This window comes from Podarcis bocagei, assembly GCF_964188305.1.
Source record: "Podarcis bocagei genome assembly, chromosome: 1".
Lineage (NCBI taxonomy): Eukaryota > Metazoa > Chordata > Lepidosauria > Squamata > Lacertidae > Podarcis > Podarcis bocagei.
The window spans coordinates 35,946,206-35,965,784 of NC_138125.1; the positions used below are offsets into that span (position 1 = coordinate 35,946,206).

Genomic DNA, 19,579 nt, shown 5'->3' on the forward strand with positions numbered 1-19,579 from the left:
CTACGTGGGGAGGAAGTGGTTTCGACACACGTTCTCTGTCCTGAAAACAAATGCCTCGGAATGTGGCGAGCTTGTGTTGAAACCACGTCCGCCACATTTCAGAATATATGCTTGTGTCGTTCAACTGAGTGCCCTAGGAGCAGATTCAGCCATACCCAGATAGTAAAAAATAAAAAAAGTTTGAAAGCGAAGGCAGCTGTGTCCTATTTGCCAGTCTCAGTCAGGATGCAGCTTGAGCTGCCGTGTGCATGCTTCTGTTCACACTCTTGAAGCTGAAGTGAAAGCTGCTACAGGAGGCTGAGACCGTGGGGGATCTCGTTATGAGAAAGCTGGAGAATGTCCGTAATTCAAAGTAAATTAAGACATGATGAAAAGTAGTCGTCATTTAGGCTTGCTTTTAAGATGGGTTTGCAAAGGCACTGTTCAAAAATCAGCAGGCAATTAATATAAAACAGACGGGATGCGTGAACGTACATGCAAAGACTCAAATTCTCCTATTTAGGCTTGGGTCTTTGGAGTTAAATAAACATGCAAAGGGGGTACTAGCTTTGCCTCTCCATCACTGCCACTACTGCCCGTGGATTGGAAGGCAACAGTCTGCAGCAGAGAACCTGCAGTACTCATGTAGCTCCCCCGAATGCAATGCAGAACTCTGAATTTCCACCGAGATAATACGTTGCAGGTACGGTTCTACTCTATCAGTTCTTGGTCTCATTTTTAAGAGTTCCAAAGTTTGAAAAGGCACCTATCTTTTAACAATGATACCTCAAAATTACAACAATCTGGCTTTAGCACCTGAAGTGGTCTTCGACTCCCATCACACCATCTGTGACACTTATAAATAGAGGCTTTTATTGGTGAAATATGTATGTATCTCACAGCAGAGTGGCTGCATGGCATGCGGTATATCTATCAGTAGGATTTAGTGTTCAGTTTCTGAAACACTAGAGCACAATACGGAAGGAGGTGGGGTGCTGCTGAAGAAAAGCATATTTAAAAATAAACCTAGATCTTAACACAATCAAATGTGATTTATAGCAAGTCTCTGTTTCTCTCTTTTCAAATTTAAGCACCGGCGCTGGAAGCTGTTCTTTAAGTTGCCACTATAAATCAAGGAGGACAGGCAAAACCCTTCCAAGACAAGGGAATACACTTATTGAATTTCACTTGCTCAGATTTCAAATTGACACTATTTACATACAAGACGTGATTTATTCGTTGCAGATTTCCCCCATTTAATGTGTTGTTACTTTTCAAGCCTGGAACATATCACTGTAAATAAGAGCACTTGTACACTCAGGTGTTAGGAGATAGGCCTTCTGCACACAACACTCGGGGTAACAGAGCCCTGAAATGTGAGCAGGCCATAGAAGATACAGAATGTACTTGAGAGGAGTAACAGTGTCAAAGGAAATCATCCCTCCAAATGCTTAAGTCATATGAGCAAGATCATACACTAAGAACTGTGAAGAAAGCAAATTCTACTGCTGCACCACAGCGGAAACTGTGAAGTTAGAGGCAGGTCCTAGGTATGCCCCGAGGCCACCACCTTACTAAAACTAAGCAGGTCTGGGTCTGGTCATTGCCTGAATGGGACCCGGGACCCCCTTGGAACCACATGCGTACCACCTTGTGTTTCAGGGTGGTAAAAAAGGAGAGATATAAATGTAATGAAATAAAATATACTTTGCTGTAGACCACACTACAATGATCCTCCAATGTACCATGCTCTGCACTTAACAACTACAGTGGTACCTCGGGTTAAGTACTTAATTCGTTCCGGAGGTCTGTTCTTAACCTGAAACTGTTCTTAACCTAAAGCACCACTTTAGCTAATGGGGCCTCCTGCTGCTTCCGCGCCGCCAGAGCCCGATTTCTGTTCTCATCCTGAAGCAAAGTTCTTAACTCGAGGTAATATTTCTGGGTTAGCGGAGTCTGTAACCTGAAGCGTATATAACCTGAAGCATATGTAGCCCGAGGTACCACTGTACAGTGGTACCTTTGGTTATGAACTTAATTCGTTCTGGAGGTCCGTTCTTAAGCTGAAACAGTTCTTATCCTGAGGCGCGCTTTCGCTAATGGGGCCTCTGGCGCGCGATTTCCGTTCGCCTCCTGGGGCAAAGTTTGCAACCAGGAGCAGCTACTTCCAGGTTAGCAGAGCTTGTAACCTGAAGCATTCGCAGCCAGAAGTGTTTGTAACCAGAGGTACTAATGTGTAAACACAGGTGTGAAATTTGTTCCATACTAGCTACTGGTTTGCTCCAAAGGAAAGCAGTAATATATGCTGCTTTTTTATTATTAAAGGTTGGTAAAAATTGGCGAGTTCTTGGCAGTCTTTTTATTTTGTTCGTTTAGCTTTGGACTTGTACAGTGACTGGCATTCCATAGAATGGGATTAACCACACTGTACTAGACACAGTTGAATTCAAGGCTTGTATCAGAGGCAGATTTAGGGCAGGGAGAGTGGCTCCCTGCCCCCCGCCCCAGGCTCTGAACTGAGGCGTGTGCTGCAGTGCATTGCAACTATGATGTAGTGCACGTGCAGAAAGGAAGGTGCACTGAATTTTGGCCTCACACAAGGTGCTGCTGAAATTTGAAAGACCCAAGTCTGCCTGCGCTTGTATCCTAAGACTAGGGGGTTTGGGTTTGCTTGTTTATTTGTTTGCTCTTGTACTGGGAGGTGTCAGGTTTGTTTCCAGTGAAACAGAATTGCTGTCAAGAGCAATTGTTGCTGCTAGTCTAAGCTTGAAAGCATAGGACCCAACTCCTAGGGGCTGAGGTCCCTTTGCCCTCCTCCCTTATAAAATATTTGAGGCAGCTGCCCCCTCCCCCCAGTTGATGGCCATTGCCATTCAAATGCTGTGTGTGCTGCATCTTGTGATTGTGAAGAGCGGGGCTTACCTGAGCCCCCTCAATATTTATTCAAGTTGGCACTCCTGCTGCAAAGCCAAGAAAAGTCCAGGAATTTAATCAGGAATACAGCTGATGCTATAAGGAAGAGAGTGCCTGTGTCTGTGCAGAATGCAGTTCCATCTACTAGACTAGGGACACGATCAAGGTGAGCACAGACCCTCCAAGTGTCCCTATTTTCCAGGGACAGTCCCGGATTTACAGAAGGTGTCCCGGTTTGATCCTGGAATGCCCTGCATTTCCTTAGGACGCCCCTATTTTAATCGGGGAAATGTTGGCGGGTATGTCTTAGCCTGATAACAGTCGCGCACCTTTCTTTTGAGAACCAGTGAGCCAGCCACCTATCTGCACCTGCAGAGTCACAGAGAAGAACCTAACCACCACCAAACACTTCGTCCTTCTTAAGTCCTGCGTTTAAAGTGCACTTTTTGTCCTAACAAACACATGGGGAACGATTCGTTGCAGCAGCAGCGGTGACCCCATTATCTTGATTTCCAGAACGGGACAGGCCAGGACTGGAAAAGCGGAAAAAGTCAGCACCAAGCCCAGGTGAATGAATGGAGCCAGCAGCCGCGGCCAGCGCTTGCGAGCTTCCTTTGTGGCTCCCGCCCCTCGTTCCAAGCCGGAGAGAGGGCACGTAACAATCCCAGATCCCAGTCTCTCCCTGCACGTCCGGCACTGCCCGGGAGCTTTTTCGTGCGCTGCGTTGGATCCCGCGTGTTCCCAGCGCGTGTCCTCGAGGGACGGCTGGATGAGGCGGCGGCGGCGGCGAGAGAGAGAGAGAGAGAGGAAGCCAGGAGGGCGGGAAGGAGGGAGGCGCTGGGCGGGGGCGGAGGCGCCGCTCGCTCCCCGTGGTACGTGTGCACGCTCCCGAGCGGCATGTCCTCGCTCCTCGTATCCGGCGGCGTGTGGCGCGAGCATGGCATTTCCCGCGTGGAGCTCGGGCCCGGCCAGAAGCGGCATGCCGCCGCCGTGGTGAGGCGATGCCGCCCCGCCGGCCGGGAGCGGGAGCTGGTCTTGCGCGCAAACCATGGCCTCCTCCGGCGGGGAAGCGGCCCAGCAGCAGCCCCCGGCGGCCGCCCAGCTCCGCGGAGACTCAGTAGAAAGCATGAGGAGGATTTTCATCCACCACCCGCCCGGGAGCCGCCAGGAGGGGGGCGGAGAGGAGCAGCCTGCCGGGCCGGCCGCAGGCCCCCTCGGAGGCCTCTTGTACCCCGCTGCGAGCCCGGCGGAGGCCCCGGGCGTCGAGGGCGCTTCGCCCTCCGCCGGCTCTCCGCCTGGCAGCAAAGCTCCTCTCCGGGAGCCCCGCAGAGATGCGCAGAGGCTAGTCTTGCGCTACGTGGTGCCTTGCATGAACGCCTATGGCTTGTGCATAGTCGACCACTTTCTGGGGCACAGGATGGCCGAGAAAATCTTCCAAGAGGTCCTGGCTTTGCACCTGAGTGACAAATTCCAGGACGGCGCCCTGGCGAGCCAGAAGGCGGGCGGCGGCCGAGCCATTCGCGGGGACAAGATTTTGTGGGTTGAGGGCAGTGAGCCGGGCTGTGAAAATATAGGCTACCTCCTGAAAAGAATGGATAAGCTCATCATGTACGCAGATGGCAAGCTGGGGCGCTACAAAATTAGAGGAAGACACAAGGTTAGTAGCTTGCAAGCCCCGACTGAAGTTCACTCCGGGCTCCTCCGGAGTTTCTGATCTCCCTCTCTTGCCATTTCATGTACTCTTCCGAGTCTTAACCACGCAATTCCTGGCCGCTCTGCTACCAGCTGCAACTCGGGCTTGGCATTTGGTCCATCCGCTCAGATCCTAGCCCTAGTTCGATCGCTTTGTGAAACAACTTCAAACAGTGTAGCGTTCACATCGTGGCAACCCACGTGGGATTTCCTATATCCACGAATTGGAGAGGTAGTAGCGGGTGATTTTGTATGGCGGGGGGTAACCTCACTACGCTTAAAGACACGGTTTCCTTTTTTTGTTTTTCCCGCCTTCATCAAAAGTTCCCTAGAGTTATTAACCAGGATTTGTGAGCTACAGTTTCAAAGAGAACAAATTTTCTGAAACACTCGTGCGTGCATATACATATATATAACCCCGAACATCTTACTTTAACGGCTCTCTCTAACGTTTATACAGTATTGGTAATTTCTGAAACGATAGTTATCTTGGCAGGCTATGAGAGTGGGCATATTTTCCTAGCTTTTAGGAGAAGAGGAATGAGGTTTAGAATCCAGGTGGTGACAAGTCAGTGAGTGCTTTTTAAAAACATCATCTGTAACGAGAGGCTTTTGAAAGCCGGGAACTGGTATTCCGCACGCATGATCTTGTTTGCAAAGCGAATTCCAGCTCTGCAATATGTTTTGTCAGCAGATGACCAGGTGTGAAAAGGGGGGAGGATGTCTTGTAGTGGGAGAGGGAGAGAAAGAAAAGAGGGAGATAAGCACTTGTAACCTCGCTCCCCATCCCTATAGCATTAAGTTGCCAAGAGAAACTCAACTGGCACTTAACGCCCTTATACCCCCCCTCCGTTTGTTTACATTGGCTTGTAGTATGTGACCGTAGTAGAAGCGTACATGCTGGGGGAGAATTCCTCAATGGCGGAGACCACACCCACTCCGAGTTGTAGGCGGTGCACGACGAACCATAAGCCGCGCCTCCTCCAGACACGCGGCTTTTCCTCTCCGCCCTCTCCCCCACGCCTTGATTCCAGCCGTGAACCCTACGCGGGTTGGACGCTTCCGGCGAAGCCCCGCCCTGCCCCCCTCCTGATTGGCTGCCCTCACGTTCCACAGGGCTGCGGGTAGGCGCGGGGAGAGATTGTCCCCGGGACGGGGCTCCACCCACGTGGCGCTCGCCGCAGAAGTAGGAACACATTCTGCACGTAGCAGACGTATTAATCAGAGAGGGGCCATCTGCTGCCTCGGTGAAATTGAAAGGAGTTTGCAGGACTCGGCACCAAAAAAATTTCAAAAAAAAGTTCGGGGGAGTGATCACATCAGCAATTGCGGGGTGTTCACACACTGGTCTCCCGGCCTTAAAGCTGGTAGAAAAGAGCTGCTTCAGCTTCCTTTTCCAGCAACTGCCTCTCTGCCAAGGTGCTGATCCCCCCGCGGTATTGGGTGGAGGTCAGTCCGCGGAAGGCGTGCAGCCACCGTTCACTTCATTAGCAAGCCTTGTGTCGCCCAGGGGTTGGGAGAACCCGAGAAGGTGGCTGCTGACTGCGCTGAAGACAAAAGTACGACTTTAGCCAAACTTTTGGGCACGCCGGTTTCTCTGACTAGCCGGACCCTGATTTGCTCTGCTCGCTTCTCCCAAGAGTTAGGCATCGCTGCTGGCGCGTGTGGCGGATTCAGTGTGTTAGAATCGCTGATAGAAACCAGGTCTCCTGGCGCGCGCTCCGCCGCTTGGCTTGCGGCTCTAGACTTTCTGTTACAAGGGGCGAAATCAGTCGGGTTCATTAAAATGCCACTGGGACATATCATGAGATTAGACCTAGAGAGAATTGCCTTGGACTACATAGTGCCTTGTTTGCATGACATTGGTTTTTGCTACCTGGACAATTTTTTGGGCGACTTGGTAGGAGGCTGTGTCCTGGAACGTGTAAAGCAGATGCATTATAACGGGGAGCTGCAGGATGGTCAGCTAGCCGGCAAGCGCAACGGCATCTCCAAGAGACACTTGAGGGGAGACCAGATAAAGTGGATCGCAGGCACTGAGGAGGGATGCGAGGCCATCAACTTTCTCTTGTCACTGATAGACAGACTGGTTATGTACTGTGGAAGTAGACTTGGCAAATACTATGTGAAAGAGAGGTCCAAGGTAAGAAATTCAAATGGGGGAAATAGCTACTAACACTTCTAATGTAATGGGGACTTTTAATTAGGGAGCCATGCTTGAATGTTTGGGTTGTAAGGGGGTTAATATCCTTATTTGCTTTCATACTGATGCTGGGCTTAATATTTCCATCATAAACTGCAAAACACAGGTAAGCGATACCTCGGATGAGTTTTTTGATCCTCCACCCCAAGTTAAAATCCTAAAAAAGTTTATTGTGAATATGCTCCTTTGGAATCAACTGGATTTACTTACTGGTTTAAGAATTTTTCACCTTTTCAGTGCAGCATGTGAATGACTATAATTCACACTGGAGCAGCCAACTTGGTTTAAGTGAGATTATAACTGTAACTGGCCCTCTTGTCTCCTCCTAGAAGTGGAAATGCAGGATGTTGCATTTGTGAGGAATTTGTTTTTTAAAAATATTACTAAGAAGAATTCCAATATAGCATTGATTATACACCTGTAGAAGAGTTTCCTAGAACTACATTGGCAATTCAAAATGATTTTGAATGGTGCCAAAAGTTTGTATAAGTCCATTGCCTAATTGGATTATCCTTGCTTTCCTGTCACTTTCCACTAAGCTCCAGGTTGGGTTCTTGTGGTGGTCATATGCTGAGTGCTTGTCAGGCTCCTGAGCAGCTTAGCTTGTTTTTAGAAAGGTAATAAAGTTAATCCCTAATTTATGCACATATGTACCAGCAGAGGACACTGCACAGCTGAGTAAATAAACAAAATCCACAGCAATTAATAAATTAATTTATGCTGAAAAGTGACCGAAGTGTGGGCCCATGCATAAACTCCTTTTGGTTTGCATTGATCAAACTGATTGCACAGCTTCAACCTTCTGTTAGCAATCAGTTTCATACAACTTGCGCCTTTGCATGTCAGAAGTAAATCCTATTGAGCTCAGTGGAATTTCAACTTACTCCCTGGTTAGTGGAGTTAGGATTGCAGCTGTGGAATGCGAAACATATCTGGAAGTGACAACAAAAATCCTGATTAATGGCCATGAGAGGACGTTCTGTAACAGTAGTTAGATTGGTTTCCTTCTTCCTTAGTTTCAGACTTCATTGAAATCACCAGATAAATTATTTCATTGCTTTTCCTTCCTTCCCTACCACTCAAGAGGTAAAGAAGTAAAATAATGCCATGCATATGTTCAGTTGAACAAAAGCAGTTTTGACAAAAGCCAGCACATTAGCTAGTTTTTGAAAAGTTATTCGGGACTTTCTTCCTCTCTTCTGTGTTGCTTATTATTCCAGCATCCTTCATGTTAATGAATGAATAGTTTTACCAGAACTCAACTTTAGGTAGTGACTAAGCCTACAGAAGTATATCTGTAACCATGCTATAGGCTTAATTATTTACGGTGCAATCCAATGCTTGTCAGAAGTAAGTCTCATTGATTCAAATGAGGCATACTCCCAGGTACAGTGGTGCCCCGCAAGACGAATGCCTTGCAAGACGAAAAACTCGCTAGACGAAAGGGTTTTGCGGTTTTTGAGCTGCTTCGCAAGACGAATTTCCCTATGGGCTTGCTTCGCAAGACGAAAACGTCTTGCGTTTTTTGCAAGTTTGTTTCCTTTTTCTTAACACCGTTAATACAGTTGCGACTTGACTTCGAGGAGCAACTCATAGAACGTGGTGTGGTAACCTTTTTTGAGGTTTTTGGTGATTTTTGAAGCTTTTCCAAAACTTTTCCGACACCGTGCTTCGCAAGACGAAAAAACCGCAAGACGAAAAAACTCGCGGAACAAATTAATTTCGTCTTGCGAGGCACCACTGTAAGTGGGTATGGGATTAAAGTCTTTGGGTTGTGTGCAACTAACTTTGAATTAGAGTAGACCCAGTGATCCATTGCTTTTAACATCAATGGGTCTGCTCTGAGTCAAACTTGACTACAACCCCATGATTCACAAATAGGACTTGCAACAAAATATTGCAGTGTGGACTGGGTGTATTCAGAGTTCCAGACAACAATGGCCTTTTGCAAGACACTCCATTCCCCCTGGTTTTGTCTTCCCAGTCAGCCGGTGTACCATGGCTACCGAGCATGCTCAGTGAGCTAGTTGTAGGTTTTCCCTCCTCTTACTTTTTTGGGGGGGATATTTTACATTTTCGTGTTTCAGCAAACCTTGGGACTCTGCTGAACGTCTTATGTTTTGATGCATTTTGGCTACAGTCTAATGAGTTTGCTATTAGCATGTAGAATTCTTAGATTTGCTTATGTTTATCACAGAAGTAGAAGTTAAGCTGAGTTAAAAGTGATCAACCATCACGCTGACTGCGAGTAAGTGTAGCCACAATCTGTGTACAGTTTTAGCTATCTACGTAAAGCTGTCTTAAGGTGGTGATTGTAAGCATGCTTACTAGGGAATAAATCCCGGCTGAATTAAATAGGACTTGTAAGCAAAGATGCTTAGAACCGTGGAGCACAGGAGATGGAACTTCATGGGGGAATGAACATGGAAGAGAAATCATAACACACATTGCACCCATAGGAAGTTACATACTGTATTCATGTTAGAAGCTGATTTAAGCCTCAGTTTTGAAAATAATCTCTGGCCACAATGATTCACACACTTAGCCAAGTCCCATTGAACTCAGTTGGACCCCTTCTGAGAAGATGTGCATAGGATGGCACTGTAAGCTTATTTCTTTAATTGTATTTATATTCCACCACCTTCTCCCAAGGAGCTGATGTTGACACACATGGTCCAATCCCTCCTCCTCTAATCCTTGCCAGATCCATGTGAGGTGGGTTAGGCTGAGAGGCAGTGACTGGCCCAAGGTCACCCAGTGAGTTTCATGGCCAAGTGGGAATTTGAACCCTGGACTCCCGGGTCTTAGCCTGACACTCTAGCCAATATAACACACAGGCTCTCAGTTTAAGATTGTTGCTTTAGGCTGTAATCTGATAACATACTTGGTGTAAGTCCCATTGAACTCAAATGAGGAAGGTTAGAGCTGTACCTAGGGGTTGATGAAACCCCTCCAGGGTCACAGACCCCAGTGTGTGTGTGTGTGTGTGTGTGTGTGTGTGTGTGTATACATACAATATTCAACTATCTGGTGTTTGAATTCTACCACACTACCTGGAGTGCCACTCCCCAGCTCAGCACCTCCTTTTCCTGCAGAAGGAATCTGCCGGGATCTCCAGCATAAAAAGCTGCTGCTGCAGGAGGGACAGAATAATGCTAATATAGTCTTCGTTGCCTTTCCAAAGTTTTCTCACGTCAACTTGGTTTATAAAGTCTGGACTGACTCTTCTGTATAGGGAGCAGTGCAAGCCTAGTCGTGCCTACTCTGAAGTACTGTATTTTTCGGCCCATAGGACGCACCGGCCCATAGGACGCACCTAGTTTTTTGGGGGGCGAAATAAAGGGAAATTTCCCCCCCTTTATTTCCCCTCCAAAACCAGGTCGGGGAATCCAAACCAGGTTGGGGAACAGCGGGATGGCGGCGCTGCGCCTCCCCGCTGTCCCCCGAGCTTGTGGGGCTGCCCGATGTCTGCCCGAAGTGCGGGGCGCTGTGCTTCAGCGTGCCCCGCACTCCGTGCAGGAGGCTGCGGATGTCTGCCCGAAGCGCGGGGCGTGCTGAAGCAGAGCGCCCCGCGCTTCGGGCAGACATCCGGAGCCTGGGGAGCCCGCGGGCTCCCCAGGCTTGCTGATAGCTTCCTGAAGCCTGGAGAGCGAGAGGGGTCGGTGCGCACCGACCCCTCTCCCTCTCCAAGCTTCAGCGAAAGCCTGCATTCGCCCCATAGGACGCACACAGATTTCCCCTTCATTTTTGGAGGGGAAAAAGTGCGTCCTATAGGGCAAAAAATACGGTATGTCCCACGGAATATAGGAAGTGGCCCATCTAGCTCACTATTATTTGACTAACAACAGCTCTCCAAGATTTCAGGCAGGAGTCTCCCCCAGCACTACCTGAAGATGCAGACGTATGCATTAGTTTTCAGTAAGGTTGATGTCAACTTTCCCAGTTGCATTATGCATCCGCGTTTTGCATGTCACACAAAGTCTTAGTAGAAGTAGAAGTGAAGAGGAAATCCCAGTCCGGTTGAAGGGAAGTCCTCTTGGCTGCTTGAAATCTTGACAAATCAAATTGAGGTGTTTATATAAAACTAGGACTAGCAACTAATCCTTATGGTAAATGTCTGCTACTCTCAAGTATTCAGGCCGAAGAAATATTTACATGCAGGCATCATTTCAGTCAGCAATTACATATGAGAGGTAGACAGCTTGAAACATTGTGCTGCTAAAAGTAAACACTACTGTAGTTCAGGGCTGCAGCTAAAATGCACAGTACCTCACAAGGTGGTAATTTCCACAAGCAGACTATCTAAAGTAGAATTTAGCACATGCGTGAATGTTTAATCTCCTGTTCTCACCAGTGACACAGTGGTCTTGCCTTCCAATGTGTGCTCCATGCTATCTATATCACAGTTAGGTTTTCCTTCCCACCCCTTCCCTGGCACTACCATGCAATTTGTCATTGTTACTTTGAACTTTCAAAAACTCTGGACAATAATCGAAACAAGGCTTGGGTACTCCTCCCTGTCTCACCCCTTTCCTTCTCATGCTCTCATTCTCTCTCTCTCTATTTATTTATTTAATTTCTTTGCCACTCTTCATTCAGGGAACACTGGGCAGTTTACAATATAAAAACACAAAAACACATAACATAGTCACACAAAAAATAACACACACACGTTTAAAGGGTCATAGATGGTTTAATTCAGGCATAGGCAAACTCGGCCCTCCAGATATTTTGGGGTAAAACTCCCATCATCCCAAGCTAACAGGACCAGTCATCAGGGATGATGGGAACTGTAGTCTCAAAACATCTGGAGGGCCGAGTTTGCCTATGCCTGGTTTAATTATATGAAGAAGGGCTTCAGATGATGATTGCAGGGTCTGGGTCAGTTCATATTGGTTACTCTAACCATAGTTTGCCATGATATTCATATTGGAGAAATGATGGTTTATGTATTGTTTTATTTATCTATGACATTTAGAGTCTGATCTTTGCCGAATGGCCGCAGGGTGAAAATATATATCATAAAAACACAATACAACAATAGAAAATCCACAGCTACTGCAAAAGTCTTTGGTTGTCAGCAGAGTGTCAGTAGTATTGGTGTCGATGCTAAGCACCAAACTATGGTTTGAAGTCATGGTTTGAAGCAGGTTTGCAAACCATGGTTTGTTGGTTGATGCCATAGCTAAACATACTTGCCATAGCTCAGTGGTGGAGCATCTGCTTTGCATGCAGAAGGTCCCAGGTTGTGTCTCTGGTTAAAGGTTTTCAGGTTGCAGGAGGAGGCTGAGGGGACATTCTTTCACCTTTGGTGGACCTGTCCAAGAGTGAAGGCCTTCTGGGAAATGATCTATAACGAGTTAAAAAAGGTGTTTAAGTACACCTTCCCTAAGAAACCGGAGGCCTTCCTTCTGGGCATTGTCGGCCAGAAGGTGTTAAAGAAGGATAGAACCTTTTTCATGTATGCTACCACAGCAGCAAGAATTCTTATTGCTAAGCATTGGAAGACTCAAGATCTGCCCACACTGGAAGATTGGCAGACGCAACTGATGAACTACATGGAACTAGCTGAGATGACTGCCAGGATCCGAGATATGGGAGAAGAAGCAATGGAGGAGGACTGGAAAAAATTTAAAGACTATTTACAAAAGTATTATAAGTTATATGAACTATAAGATGCCGCATGATTTGGAAGGTTAGCCCCAGCAATGAGAGTGGATTATATATGAAATTGGATAATATCTTTGAAAGAATCAAAGTTTAAATGGTCAAAATGACAATATGCTATGTTTTTAGAGTAATTGGAAAATAAGGGATTTAAACTTAAACTGTAATCGAAAGTACAAAGAAACACATGAAACAAGGTTACAACTTGCTGACAAATTTATTGTTAAGAATGCACTGTGCGGGAGATGTGGGGAAGTTCGATAGAAGATTGAAATAAGTTGTTGAAATGGTTTGGTTTTCTTCTTTTTCTTTTTTATCTTTTCTGTTCTTTCTTTTTTCTGTTTTATCTGTAATTGGAAAAATGCAATAAAAATTATTATAAAAAAAAAAGGTTTTCAGGTTGCAGGGCTGGGGAAGATCCCAAAGAGCTGCTGCTAGGCAAAGTAAACAATATTGAGCTCGATGATCCAGTGCTCTGAATCAGTACATGTCGCTTTTATGTGTTATGTGTCCATTATCCCATCATTACCATCAATTTACGTGGAGCTGCTTTGGAAAACCTGTTGGTTGATTCATAGTGGTTTATGTTCATGTCCACAAGTGTGTCTAAGGCTTGACCTGATAAGAAAACAATCTTATTCAAGACTGTAGCTTACTCCTTATCATTGTTGAGTATTGGGAGCTTAGCTTTGGTGAGCTATATCTGTGCCTTTTCTAATTCTCAAGGCTTACTAACCCATTTTACAAACCTTTGCATTGCTCTTTTGGCATATTACAGCAGGAAAAACCTCACTGCGCCTGTGGTACTGCAACGGTCTTTGACACTATACTGTGCAGCTGTTGCGGTACCCCAGCACATGTGTGTGTACGTCCAGAGGTTGTCTCCAGTGATGTTTCTCCATTGACAGAAGGTACTTTGATCCAGCAGAGGCTTCCCTCAGCTGTAGGAGGAGGCTGGTGATTTTCTCTAATTCCCCTAAACATTGCCCCTGTTCCATAAACATGGGATGCTTCAGAACAGCATGGGAGGTGGTGCTAGGGATTGTAGGGGAGCAGGGAATCTGCAAAAGTCACCTCCTTCTTCACTGGTGTGAGGGGCACCATTGAATGCATACCTTGGAAATAGGCACTTAAGCACTTGTTTATTGCAAGTTTTTTTGTACTGCCTTTCACTATAAACATCCAAAGCATAGCAAGTCCTAGAGCGAAATGATCAGTGCATATTTCTGTGGACATAAAGATATTTTGTTCAAAATCCGAGGTCAAAGCTTTCTCTAAATGGAAAGCACTTCCACCAAAATGAGATAATGAGGATATAGAAAGGTAGAAAGTTTCCACCCCAGAGAATATTGAGCAGCAGTTTGTCTTCGTGCAAAAAAGCCACAGAGTGTTGGCACAGAGTGATGCCCTTGTGTAAGAGACAAAAAAAGGGGGGGCTGGCATGACTGAAAAGCAGGGTGTAAACTGTTGCCAAGACCATTGATTTAATCACTTTGTATGTATTGTGCTCATTTTTAATCTAGTTATTTTTACCTTAGGACAGAATTGTTAAGTTGTTGTTCATTGGACCTCTTCATGTGGCTTTACAATTTTTGTATACATTTTTAATCTGTTTATTTCTATCATTTCGTTTGTTGCTTGAGGATCAAACATATTAAATGAAGAGCAGGCTATGAGTACTGTCCAGTAAATAAATAAAGGTGATTGTCTCAAACAAGCAATCCTTCAATTCATATCTGAAGGGGTACTGGATGCTTCAAATGCCCTGCCGAACATTTGAATGAATTCTCAAGCGACATCTGTGTTACAAAGGCCTGCTGTGTTGGCAGTGCAGATGGACTTGAGCTGAGCATGATGCACACATTCTTGGTCAGATCTGTATCGGCATGTACCTGAAATGACTCTGGCATGTGAGAAACAACTAATGCAGCATTAAGTCCTGAAAGATCCCATAGCCTCTTTGTGGTAGTCTACTTCTAGTACTGCTCTTAATATTGTCTTGAAATGGTTCCTCTGCTGTCAAGGTACAGGAAAAGTAATGAATATGCAGAGGGCTGGATCTGAGAAACCTGGCTGCCTAGCATGGCGTGATAAAGCAGAACAGCCTCTGCCGCTTGCACAGCTAAGCTGGAAGATTGGAGGGGAGGCAAAACCTTGCTGCATACTATGCTGCGGTAATTTTGTCTGCCTGCACTTTCATCTGGTAGAGTAGGAAGGTCCACAGTGGAGAAGTGATGCTGGCATCAATCCATGGAGGTGATTTAATTTAGTCATAGGAGGATCTGCCCCATCACATTGTGGGTTTAGAATGCTGTTAGTTGCACTTGGGTCCCATTGAAATCAGTGGGACTTCACTTGCACATGACTAACTTTTCACGTTTGATGGTATCTAAGTGCGACTAAAGTGCATCTAAAGCTATGGTTTTCCCAGTAGTGATGTATGGAAGTGATAGCTGGACCATAAAGAAGGCTGATCGCCGAAGAATTGATGCTTTTGAATTCTGGTGCTGGAGGAGATTCTTGAGAGTCCCATGGACTGCAAGAAGATCAAACGTATCCATTCTTAAGGAAATCAGCCCTGAGTGCTCAGTGGAAGGACAGATCCTGAAGCTGAGGCTCCAATACTTTGGCCACCTCATGAGAAGAGAAGACTCTCTGATGTTGGGAAAGATGGAGGGCACAAGGAGAAGGGGACGACAGAGGGCGAGATGGTTGGACAGTGTTCTCGAAGCTACTAACATGAGTTTGACCAAACTGCGGGAGGCAGTTGAAGACAGGAGTGCCTGGCGTTCTCTGGTCCATGGGGTCACAAAGAGTCGGACATGACTAAATGACTAAACAACAACAAGTGTTACTAGCTTAGCCTGGTTCCAATACATAATGACTCTGTCTCACTGTTGCAGCTGTATTTATCTCAGTTAAGGAAGTCAGGAACTACTATTACTATACATGAAGTCACATAAAAAACATGAGTTCCAGAAGTGCAAACTTATTCCTGTTCTGGGCCTGAAGCATAAGAAGCAGCATGATTTATTACTGGGTTGTTGAAGAGTACCGCCTTTGGAACTATAATTGTTTATTATAGGTTACAAAGGATTTTGATGATACTTGCATAGCAGCATGCTTTGCAATTAGTTTACAATGGAACGTCTGATGAAGACTGGAGAAATATGCATAATTTGTCTTTCTTTTTTTCTAATGAAATGCACATGTTCTGGCCTAATGGCTGGGCTCAAATCTGTTCTCCTGGCTAACTGTCAGCATGCCCAGTGTTCATCAGACTGAGTCGAGAGCCACTGGAATTGTAAATACAACAGACAAGTCATTTTATGATATCGGACAGAGGAATTCAGCTTTGGCAGAGATCCTGGAGCAGTTGCCATAGCTGTGTGTCAGAGCTGATCTTTAGATCTATGTTTATCAAGCAAGATTAGTTAGCCTGGTTGATTATATACAGGAATAGGGTTTTTGTCGTCGTCGTCTTCTCCTAATATTTGAGGCATTAAAACTCTCTGCAGTTTGACACACCTTTATTTTTCCTCACTCCGACTGCATTCTCAGTTCTTTCATGCAACAGGACTCCTTTTATACGACTGTATTCCACATACAGCTTTCCAAAGTAGGTCTTGGGTTTCTATAAGGTGATTTAGAAGGCAGGGCTGGCCTTACCATTAGGCTGGCCCTTCTCAGGGGCAGATGCTGAGGAGAGGTGCTGGAGGACTGGGTTGCGTGTGCCACAGGGCCTGCCTTTCCCCCATAGCTAGCCTGTTGCCTTCAGGTGTGGTGGAGGATGCTGTCCCATTGCCAATTTTGGAGTAAGATTCTGCTGGTCCCATTGGTTTCTATACGTAGAATGTGGGAGGAAGGCGTCTTTGGGAAGCAAAATGCCTTTAGCCAGTTTTGAAAGACTGTTTGATTTGGATACAGGAGACATATATTCGAAATTTTTGAACTGCTATGAAGTTGTGTTCAGCACAATGCCAGTATGCATGGTATTTAATGTACATTGCATAAGCAGGTTTCCTGCTCCATAGGCTGGACAGATAAAAAGAAAATGGGAAGAGAAGGCAGGGCAGTGAGAATAGCTCAGTTCATAGAGCATGAGACTCTTAATCTCAGGGTTGTGGGTTTGAGCCCCACATTGGGCAAAAGATTCCTGCATTGCAGGGGGTTGGGCTAGATGACCCTCATGGTCCCTTCGAATTCTATGACTCTATGATTCTAAGGGTAGCAGGAAAATATGTGCAAATCCACTTCGATGTACCCAGACTTGATTTCTGTAGGAGGCAAGGACTAAAAGGACTAAGCCACAGGTTTCACAGAAAAGACAAGTTTTGAAGAGAAAGAGTGAGGTTGATTCTATACCAGGCTTCCTCAACCTCGGCCCTCCAGATGTTTTGAGACTACAATTCCCATCATCCCAGACCACTGGTCCTGCTAGCTAGAGATCATGGGAATTGTAGGCCAGAAACATCTGGAGGGCCGAGGTTGAGGAAGCCTGTTCTATATTCATGACCTAGGAGTGAATTTCCATCATAAGAATGAGTCTTGGACAAATGTGCTCCTCTCAGCTTGGCCTTTCTCACAGGTTATTGTGGAAGATGTATTCAATTATAATTGTACAAGGATCTGTACATTAGCAATTGAAACGATGAATGGATATAATCCACATACATACAGTGGTACCTCGCAAGACGAATGCCTCGCAAGACAAAAAACTCGCTAGACGAAAGGGTTTTTTGTTTTTTGAGCTGCTTCGCAAGACGATTTTCCCTATGGGCTTGCTTCGCAAGACGAAAACGTCTTGCAAGTTTGTTTCCTTTTTCTTAACACCGTTAATACAGTTGCGACTTGACTTCGAGGAGCAACTCATAGAACGCGGTGTGGTAGCCTTTTTTTGAGGTTTTTAAAGACTTTGGTGATTTTTGAAGCTTTTCCAAAACTTTCCCAACACCGTGCTTCGCAAGACAAAAAAAATCGCAAGACGACAAAACTCGCGGAACGAATTAATTTCGTCTTGCGAGGCACCACTGTAGTCTGTATACTAATTTTAAGGATAATTTGTTCTCTTTAGATTTTGTTCCACGGGCACAGAACTACTTGGAGGGCACACAGTGAAGTTGTTGTTGTTTATTGAATTTAGTTAGTATCCGAACAATCAGATTTGGTTAATGAAGAATGCTGTTCCAGAAACATTTATGTGAACCATGATGGTACACGAGCCTGTCACCCACTTAATGTGAATGAATTGAGGGCAGTGGTGTAGAAGAATCTACATTGCCCAAATATAACCATCTAATTTCAGGGTGTGGCCTCCCCAACTTGCTCCATGTCCACCAGAATGTTCCTTGAGGATAACTAAGTCACCAAGAGTCGGACACAACTAAACAACAGCAACAAGTCACCAACTGTCCCAGCATTCTTGGTGCCTACTCCCACCAAACCATGCATGGACCTTTTATTACCATTCCATCTTATTCTACTCAAAAACATATGCCCCCCCCCCCCACTATGATCTAGGATATGGAGCAGTTTAAACATACTCACTGCTCTTTCTTTCTATTCCTATTGGGTCCAAGCTATAGGTTGCCTAGGTTGCTTCAGCTGAAGCATGAAGTCACTGGACTATTTCTAACTGCTTTGTTTTAAAATCAGGTTGTTAATCAGGTCCCCTAATCGGTCACATTGTCATTGACGTTGCCAAGTCTTCTTTTCTGCTTCCTGTAAAAAGGTATTGTGTAAATTGCTTAAACTGTATGTGACCTTTTCCTGTGAACTAAACAGAGAATATGCCTTTTGCTCTTAGTCATCATAGACTCCTGAATACTTGCAGGAACTGAATTTTCATATGACCAGGAGAACATCATTATGAAAATATAATAATAATAATAATAATAATAATAATAATAATAATAATAATAATAATATCTTTATTGTCATTGCCCCCTCTCGGGGACAACGAAATTACTTGGCTGCTCCATCCACCCAGGTAGGGCACTCCACACAAAATCAAAACAACTATAAAAACACTAATTAAAACAATACAGTATAATACAGCAAGGAAGATTAGATGACTTTCAAAGTCCAGGCTTCCCATTCAGGGCCGAGATCGCTCTGGAGAAGTAGCTGTTCTTAAGACGGCTCGTTCTTGTCTTCATCGTCCTGTATCTCCGTCCCGACGGCAGGAGCTCGAAGAGACGGTGACCAGGATGCGATGGATCTTTTACTATGTCCAGTGCCTTCCTATGGCACCTTGTGGCATAAATCTGCTCTAAGGTGGAGAGTGGGCAGCCAACAATGCTCTCTGCTGCCTTAACAACTCTGCACAACCCCAACCTGTCCTGGGTAGTACAGCTTCCATACCGCACACATAAGCCATAAGTGAGCACGCTCTCAATGGCACAGTGATAGAAGGCAAGCAGCAGTTTCTGCGGAAGATGGTTTTTCCTTAGAATTCTCAAAAAGTACAGTCTCTGCTGCGCCTTCTTCACAAGTGTTGACACTCCAGGACAGATCCTCTTGTAATTCAATGCCCAAAAATCTGAACGTTGTTACCCTCTCCACACAGACCCCATCAATCAAAAGTGGCTGGACATTGCTCTTCTGTCTCCTGAAGTCCACCACAAGCTCCTTTGTCTTCCTTGTATTTATGAGCAAGTTGTTAGCTCTGCACCACTCTGTCAGCCGCTCCACCTCATCTCTATAGTCCGTTTCACCCTCCCTTTCAGAGATGAGCCCAATCACGGTTGTGTCATCTGCAAATTTGACAACCCTATTACTAGGGTGAGCAGCGACACAATCGTACGTGTAGAGAATATAAAGGAGCGGACTGAGTACGCATCCCTGTGGTGTTCCTGTGTTAGTCTTAAGCATACTAGAGGTATAAGGGCCCAACCGAACCCTCTGGGGGCGGTCTGACAAAAAGTCCAATATCCACCCACAAAGTGATAACGGAAGCCCCAGATCTTCCAGTTTAGACATCAGATGTTGTGGTAGAATGGTATTAAATGCCGAGCTGAAATCTAAAAAAAGCAGTCTGGCATAACCCCCCCGCTGCTCCAAATGTGCAAGAACGGCATGGAGGGCAATCGCCACAGCGTCCTCTGTCGATCTTTTCATTTTATA

General features: G+C 45.6%; 1 protein-coding gene across 2 annotated transcripts in view; it reads left to right on the forward strand.

Annotated features, from left to right (window-relative positions):
• The first annotated feature begins 3,870 nt into the window (after positions 1-3,870).
• The window catches only part of EGLN3 (egl-9 family hypoxia inducible factor 3), a 44,247-nt gene continuing 28,538 nt past the window's right edge, over positions 3,871-19,579 (forward strand). Inside the window, exon 1 of one of the 2 annotated variants that reach the window (XM_081209844.1) lies at positions 3,871-4,549. In XM_081209844.1, coding sequence (XP_081065970.1) covers positions 3,941-4,549 — 609 coding nt within the window. In that variant the 5' untranslated portion in view covers positions 3,871-3,940. Of the gene's footprint in view, positions 4,550-5,741; positions 6,728-19,579 lie in introns of those variants that run through there. The other variant, XM_081209845.1, reaches the window with a different exon arrangement.